Genomic DNA, 7,525 nt, shown 5'->3' with positions numbered 1-7,525 from the left:
TACTTGTGATTTCTCTCTCTCTGTCAAATAAATAAAATCTTAAAAAAAAATAAAGCATACAATTTTCTTTTATTTTTTTGCATATTCAGAGTTGTACAACCACTACCACATCTAATTTTAGAACACTTCATTGTCCCAGAAGAAACCTTGTACATATTAGCGATCACTTTCCATTCCCTGCTTCAGCCAACCACTGATTTACTTTTTATCTACTTTACTTACTGTCTAAAGATTTGCCTATTCTGTATGTTTCATACAAATATGTACCCTTTTGTGTTTGGCTTCTTTGATGTAGCATAATGTTTTCAAGGATCATTGATATTGAATCAAGCATCCGTATTTCATTTCTTCTTATTGTCAAATAATATTCCATTGCACAGATAGTCTATATTTTATTAATCCATTCATCAGTTTCCACTCTTTGGCTCCCATGAATAAAGCTGTTATGAGGGGCACCTGGGTGGCTCAGTGGGTTAAGCCGCTGCCTTCGGCTCAGGTCATGATCTCAGGGTCCTGGAATCGAGTCCCGCATCAGGCTCTCTGCTCAGCTGGGAGCCAGCTTCCCTCTCTCTCTCTCTCTGCCTACTTGTGATCTCTGTCAAATAAAAAAAAAAAAGCTGTTATGAACATTCTTTTTTTTTTTTTTTTAAGATTTTGTTTATTTATTTGACTGACAGAGATCACAAGTAGGCAGAGAGGCAGACAGAGAGAGAGGGGGAAGCAGGCTCCCCGCTGAGCAGAGAGCCCGATGCAGGGCTCAATCCCAGGACCCTGAGATCACGACCTGAGCGAAAGGCAGAGGCTTTAACCCACTGAGCCACCCAGGTGCCCCACATTCTTTTTTTTTTTTTTTAAGATTTTTATTTATTTATTTGAGAGAGAGACAGTGAGAGAGAGCATGAGAGGCGAGAAGGTCAGAGGGAGAAGCAGACTCTCCATGGAGCTGGGAGCCTGTTGCGGAACTCGATCCCGGGACTCCGGGACCGTGACCTGAGCCGAAGGCAGTTGCTCAACCAACTGAGCCACCCAGGCGCCCCGTGTTATGAACATTCTTGTACAGTATTGTATGGCCAAGTTTTCAAATTCCTTGGCATACAGCTAAGAGTAGAATTGTTAGGTCCTACAGTAACTCTGACTGAGTATTCTGAAGAAGTACCGGACTGTTTCCCAAAGTGGTCATATCATTTTACATACCATCAGTGCATGAGGATTCAAATTTTCTCTGTCTTTGATAATATTTTTATTGTTTTTCTGATTATAGTCACCCTAGTGTATGTGAAGTAGAATCTCATCGTGGTTTTGATTTGCATTTGTCCAATGGCAAACATGAGCATCTTTTCATGTGATTATTGGCATTTCTCTTCCTTGGAGAAATGTCTAGCCATATGCTTTGCCCATTTTTAATTTTTTTTGTGTTTTTATGAAGTTGTAAAAGGTCTATATATTCTGAATACAAGTCTCTTGTCAGATATATCATTTATAAATATTTCTTCCCCTTTTTGAGTTGTCTTTCCACTTTCTGGATGGTATTACTTGTAATTTTGATGAAGCCCTATTTACCTATTTTTTCTATCGCAGCTTGTGTTTTTGTTATTTTATATAAGAAATCACTACGTAACCCAAGGTTACAAAAATTTACTTTTATGTAAACTAAGAGTTCTATAGTTTTAGCGTTTACATGTAACTCTATGATCCATTTTGAGTTAATTTAGTTTACTGTGGCAGGAAGGAGTCTAATTTCATTCTTTTGCATATGGATATCCGTTGTCACAGCACCATTTATCGAAAAGGCTATTTTTTTTCCTATTGAATTGTCTTAGCATCCTTTTTGGAAATCAACTGACGAAAAACTTACGGGTTTGTGTCTGGACTCTTCATTCTATTCCTATTAATCTACATGTTTATCCTTATGCCAGTATTACACTCCCTCGATTAGTATAGACTTTTAGTACTGAAATTGGGAAGTGTCAGTCCTCCAGCTTTGATCTTTTTCAAGATGGTTTTGGCTTTTTAAGGTCCCTTACATTTCCATGCATTGTTTTTATACTTGGGAAAATTTTCTTAGAAAGAGAGAAAGATAAACCTTGCTGATGGTACTATGGAATCCATTTTGTTTTCTGAGAGTGATACTACGGCAGTGCACCTGTTTTCTTGGTCAGGTGAATTTTTCTTTCCTAAATTTTGTCCTGGCTGTGGTAGACTTTTTTTTTCCACTGTTGATGAAAATGTGATGAAATGTGCAAGGTATTGAATTAGTCAAGACTTCATCTCCGGCCTTCAGTCACTTGGCTGAGTCAGGGGTTCTTTCCACAACACCCTCAGTTTTGTTTTTTTTTTAATTTTTATTTATTTGACAGAGAGTGCATAAGCAGAGAGAGTGGGAGAAGGAGAAGCAGACTCCAGGCTGAAAAGGGAGCCAGATGCAGGGTTTGATCCCAGGACCCCAGGATCATGACCAGAGCTGAAGGCAGCCGCCTAATCAACTGAGTCACCCAGGTGCCCCACAACACCCTAATTTTTTATTTAGTCCAAGCAAAATAGTATCATACTCTATTTTTGTGGTCTCTATGCTGCTTTTATTGTAATTTTGTCAGCAAATCCCGTTTTTTGTTTTGTTTTGTTTTTTTAAGATTTTCCAAGTAAATTCTACACCTAGCATATGGGGCTTGAACTCACAATCCCAGGATCAGGAGTCACGTGCTCTACTGACTGAGCCAGCCAGGTTCTCCAATGCCAGCAAATCACTTTTGAGTATGTATTTCTGCATGTTCACTTTGAAAATATAAATAGATGTGTTCATTTATAAGTTATATATACAATTATTATACATATTAAAAGCATATGCAAAACATTTTAGAGGCTGAGATTTTAAAAATTCTTAGAAATAGAAGCTGTCCCACAACTTCTGTTCCTCTTGGATCTTTACTATTCATTTCAGTGTGTTCCAGCACCCAGTCTAGGGCCAGATAAATAGCAGAAGTTCAATGTCTGCTGTTCCAAAGAAAATCTCCAGATATCCTGCTATATCTATTAATACACACTGCCTATATTCCTAGGTTCTGCACCCTGAAAGTAAAGGTTTTCCATCTATCATGTGCTAGGGTCACTTTGGCCAGAGGCTGTGGACGCCTCTCCCTTTGTTTTCTCTTTTACTTGTGATTGCATTTTATCTGACTAGTTCCTTTAGAAAACAGCAATTGTATCATCCTTAACTATGATCTTCATTTCAAACTGCATGGTCAGGCATGTCCTGGGTGCCTAGACCATAAAGAATGATCAGCAAGCTTTCTTATCCAGATGTATCACTGGAGGGTATGAACAAAGGGCAAGTGAGCTCTTGGGAGTGACAATTAGGAAGTGATTCAGGAAGCTGGAATTTTTTTTTTTTAAGATTTTATTTATTTTTGAGAGAGAGAGAGAGCATAACCAGGGGAGCTGCAGGCAGAAGCAGACTTCCCGCTGGGCAATGGGGGATCATGACCCCAGTCTGAGGCAAACAGGCTCAATCATCTGAGAGCCACCCAGGCACCCAGGAAGCTGGATTTTAAAGGGCCAGGGGGAGTTAGCCAAATAGAGAAGAGAGGAAGGCAGTCCCAGCTGAACAGCAGGGCCAAATGCTGAGGTGGGAATAGACCCAGCATATTCTGAGCTAGGGAAGAATTTGAGTAATTGAGCGCAAGGGACCGGAAAGGTTGCGTTTGTGTTTTTAAAAGATCCCTCCAGCAGCGCTGTGTAGTGTTAGAGTCTTGAGACTGGAAGTAGGGGAGGCTGTTAGTGCCTGGAGAGTAGGGCAACAATATTATAGGTAGCCTGTGGAAACCTCCGGCATTGGAAGCCGAAAATGAACCAGCTCAGCTTTAGGGCTTTGGCTGCATTTCTTTATTGGATCTCAACACCCCTCTTTTTTTTTTTTTTTTTTTTTTGCTACAGGGTTGTGGCCCATTCTCTTTGTTCCCGAGAGACACTTACCTCTACCTTTATCAGAAAATCACTGTTTATTTCCTACAGTTCCCGGGGGGCTGGGAGAGATCTGTTTCCGGGCTCCACTTGAGGCTTGCCCTCCAAGGAAGATATTGAGGTGCATCTCTACACAGGTTTTATCAAGCCAGGGCTTGTGGAAGGTTTCAACCCACTCCGCCCTCGTTAAAAATCAAACCACACGCGCACAGACACAGGGATAAAGGCTCAAACACGTCCAGACAGAGAAACGCCTCAGGGTTATCAAGGAGCCCCTAACCTATAGCCAGGGGCGTGTCTGGGTGGGACAGGGAGCCCGGGAACCGTCGCCCCCGCATCCAGAGCACAGCCCCGCCCTGGGAAGAAGGGGGCGGAGGAAAACCTCAGCGCCCTTGGGGTGGGCGGGGCGGCGGCCCGGCGCGGGCGGCCTGGCGGCGCCGGTGGGCGGAGTCTCCCCGCCGGGTACTGCCGCTGACGGCGCCGGCCCCGCCCCTCGGGGGAGGGCGTGCGGGCGGCTAGTGCGGTGAGCGCGCGAGAAGGGCCCGAGCCGGCCTGGGAGCCTCCGGAGCCGAGCGCAGCGAGCGGCGAGCGCTTGGGTGGCGGCAGCGGCAGCGTGCGCGATGGCTCCGGCCGCGGACCGCGAGGGCTACTGGGGTCCCACGACGTCCACGCTGGACTGGTGCGAGGAGAACTACGCGGTGACCTGGTACATCGCCGAGTTCTGTGAGTGCGGGTGCCAGCGCCCGGGCCTGAGGCGGGAGGCAGGGAGGGAGGGAGGGCGCCGGTCTGAGGGGAGACGCCGCGTGAGGAAGGCGGAGGGCGGACCTGGCCGCCAGGGGAGGCACCAGGCCTGGCCGGGGAGGTGGAGTGGGGAGCCCTGGCCTGGGGGCAGGAATGGGAGCGCTGCTGAAAGGGGAGCGGACGGGGGAATCAGTGTGTTGGCTGAAGGGTGCCGGGGTCTGGACGGTTTGGGGGCGTTGAGTTTGGGGGAGTGGAAGAGAAGGGGGGAGCCCCCGCTGGACGTGAGGGGAGGCTTGAGGGGTAGGGCTGGGGTGAGAATTCCTGGCGGAGTGGAGGAATGGGGCAGGCTGGGGCGGCCTGAGCGGAGGTTGGGAGAGTGGGCACTGCTCGTTATAATGAGGGCCCGGGACACCTGCTCCTACTGTTGCTGCCACCACCTTCGGCCTAAGGGCACAGGAGAAAGGAACAGGTCCTAGCTTAGTCTTACCCCAACCGTGAAGAGTCCCAGGTTTTTCCATTCCTCTTCGTCTGTTCTCTTTGGACCTCTTCGGTCCACGCCAGGGAAGGTGCCAGGCTCTCAAGAACACGAGGGACCAAGACCCTGCGCCACTCTGCCTCCTTTAAGACCACCTAAGGCTTAAGGTTCATCTGAAGACACTAATTCCATTGCTTGCATCTTCTGAGGACTTGGGGAACATCCTCCTCCAGCTGCTGCTCCTGACAGGCCCCAGTTGCCCCCGGGGGGTGGGGTGGGGGGGTAGGGATGGTGTGTGTGTGTATGTGTGTGTTTCGCCAGATTTTATTCCACTAGGCTAGCGGAGCACAGGAAAAATCTGCCACTTTTTATAATGCAGTTTACTTTGGTTAAGTTTTGAGAGCACAGTGTTTTTGAGAGCACAGTGTTTGATCTTTCTTCTGGTACCTATCTGCTTCTGGCAAAGTACAGAGCATTTTTTGGGCTATTTCTTCTTTTAATTGGAACCACTTTGTAAAGACACTAAGCAACTCTTTGCTAACCTACTCTTTGTTGGGTCCTTTCCTCAGGCATTTGTTTGGCTTTCTAGGAAAGAGGCAGGAGTTTCCTGCTAGCTGATGCTACCTCATTCTCTTCACAATAATTGACTAAATTTAAAAAAACAAACAGAAACAAACCCGAACTCTTTGTAGTGTTCAAGACTTTAAACCATTCCTTTTAAACCATGATTTAGGCTGAGAGTCATTTATCCAGAACTACTGGTTTAAAGTAATAATTTTTATGTAGTGATGGAAGTATAAGGGCAAAGGGATCATTTGTAGTGTAATTACTTGGCAGCCCATGTGTTGGCAAGGAAGCGCTTTACCAGTTTGATGTTAGGTCATGTTGGCAAACCCATACATGGTCCTGAGAAGGTCCATGAGAAGAAGAGACTTGAAACCATGCTTTCTGAACTGGAAATGTGTAACATGGAAAAGAGAAACTCAAGGGTCTTCAAATTTTGGATGGGCTGTCATGCAGAGCAGTTTAACTTTATTTCTCTAGAATGTGGAATTAGAGTGTATGGATGGAAACTAACTGTAGAGGAGAGATTTTGCTTCAAAATAAGGAAACTTTTAAACCGAAGAATAATGGGATGGATTCAGGAGACATAGAGGTTCCTGAAAGTGTTGAAACAGACATTGCTCAACTAACTCACATGATTATTATATGGAGAATTAATTGTTTAGTAAAGAAAAGGGGTTGGCTTTAGTTGTCCTTTAGGTCCTTTGCATATTTATGGGTGGATATAGGTAATAATGGCTCTTAGTTTAGAACCAAGGATTAGAATCAAGAGAAAACTGACAGTTAAGTCATGTGAGCTATGAGAGTGCAAGATACTTCTGTTCTGCCAGATAGCTCTGAGAAATGGGAAATGGCTTTTGGTCTTACCGTTCTCAGAGGAGGAAACTGAGCAGACTGCAGGGAGGGTTTTGACATAGGAATCGGGGTACAAGAAGAGGGTAAGTGAATGTTGGTTGTTGTTTGCACGTGTACCTTTGGAGAAAATTATTGGGAGGAAGTTGAGGTCAAGTCTTCTTACCTAGGAGGCAGTGGGTATCTATCATATTTTGGAGTATGAGAACTTGATCTTTGAAAAATATGCTGGTTAATAATGGTGTGTTTAAAACAAATGTAGTTTTGGGTGCCTGGGTGGCTTGGTTGGAGAGTCTGCCTTCAACTCAGGTCATGATCCAGGGTCCTCAGGGAGTCTGCTTCTCCCTCTCTCCTCTGCTCATGCTTTCTTTCACATTATATCACTCTCTCTCAAATAAATACATAAATTCTTTTTTTAAAAGATTTATTTATTTATTTGAAAGAGAGAGAGAGAGAGAAAGATATATCACAAGTAGGCAGAGAGGCAGGCAGAGAGAGGGGGGAAATAGGCTCCCTGCTGAGCACAGAGCCTGATGCTGGGCTCAATCCCAGGACCCTGAGACTGACTTCAGCTGAAGGCAGAGGCTTAACCTACTGAGCCACCCAGGCACCCGATAAATTCTTAAATAAAAAAAAACCCAAATGGGATGGGGTATTGGGTGAGCCTGGTAGTGGGTATTAAAGAGGGCACGTATTGCATAGAGCACTGGGTATGGTGCATAAACAATGAATCTTGAAACACTGGAAAAATAAAATAAAATAATAAAAAAAACAAGTATAGTTTTATCATTGTTATATTTACAGTAATGATACAAATATCATTTAATACAAATGATATTAAAGATAAGAATGGAGATAATAGGCATATCTAAGTGCTTACTATATACCACACTTTAATAAGCACTTCATCTATCTTCTCTCATTCTTTTTTTTTCT

General features: G+C 44.6%; 1 protein-coding gene across 3 annotated transcripts in view; it reads left to right on the top strand.

The window, feature by feature from the left end:
• Positions 1-4,430: 4,430 nt before the first annotated feature.
• The window catches only part of ACER3 (alkaline ceramidase 3), a 169,488-nt gene continuing 166,393 nt past the window's right edge, over positions 4,431-7,525 (top strand). For 2 of the 3 annotated variants that reach the window (XM_082749589.1, XM_082749588.1), the window contains exon 1: positions 4,456-4,680. Coding sequence is in view for 2 of the 3 variants with exons in the window: in XM_082749588.1 (XP_082605714.1) it covers positions 4,578-4,680 (103 nt within the window). In the remaining variant the exon portion in view is untranslated. Of the gene's footprint in view, positions 4,681-7,525 lie in introns of all 3 variants that reach the window. The other variant, XM_082749587.1, reaches the window with a different exon arrangement.

This window comes from Mustela nivalis (assembly GCF_964662115.1).
Source record: "Mustela nivalis genome assembly, chromosome: 9".
NCBI classification, from domain to species: Eukaryota; Metazoa; Chordata; class Mammalia; order Carnivora; family Mustelidae; genus Mustela; species Mustela nivalis.
This window is presented reverse-complemented; position numbering and strand designations above follow the sequence as displayed.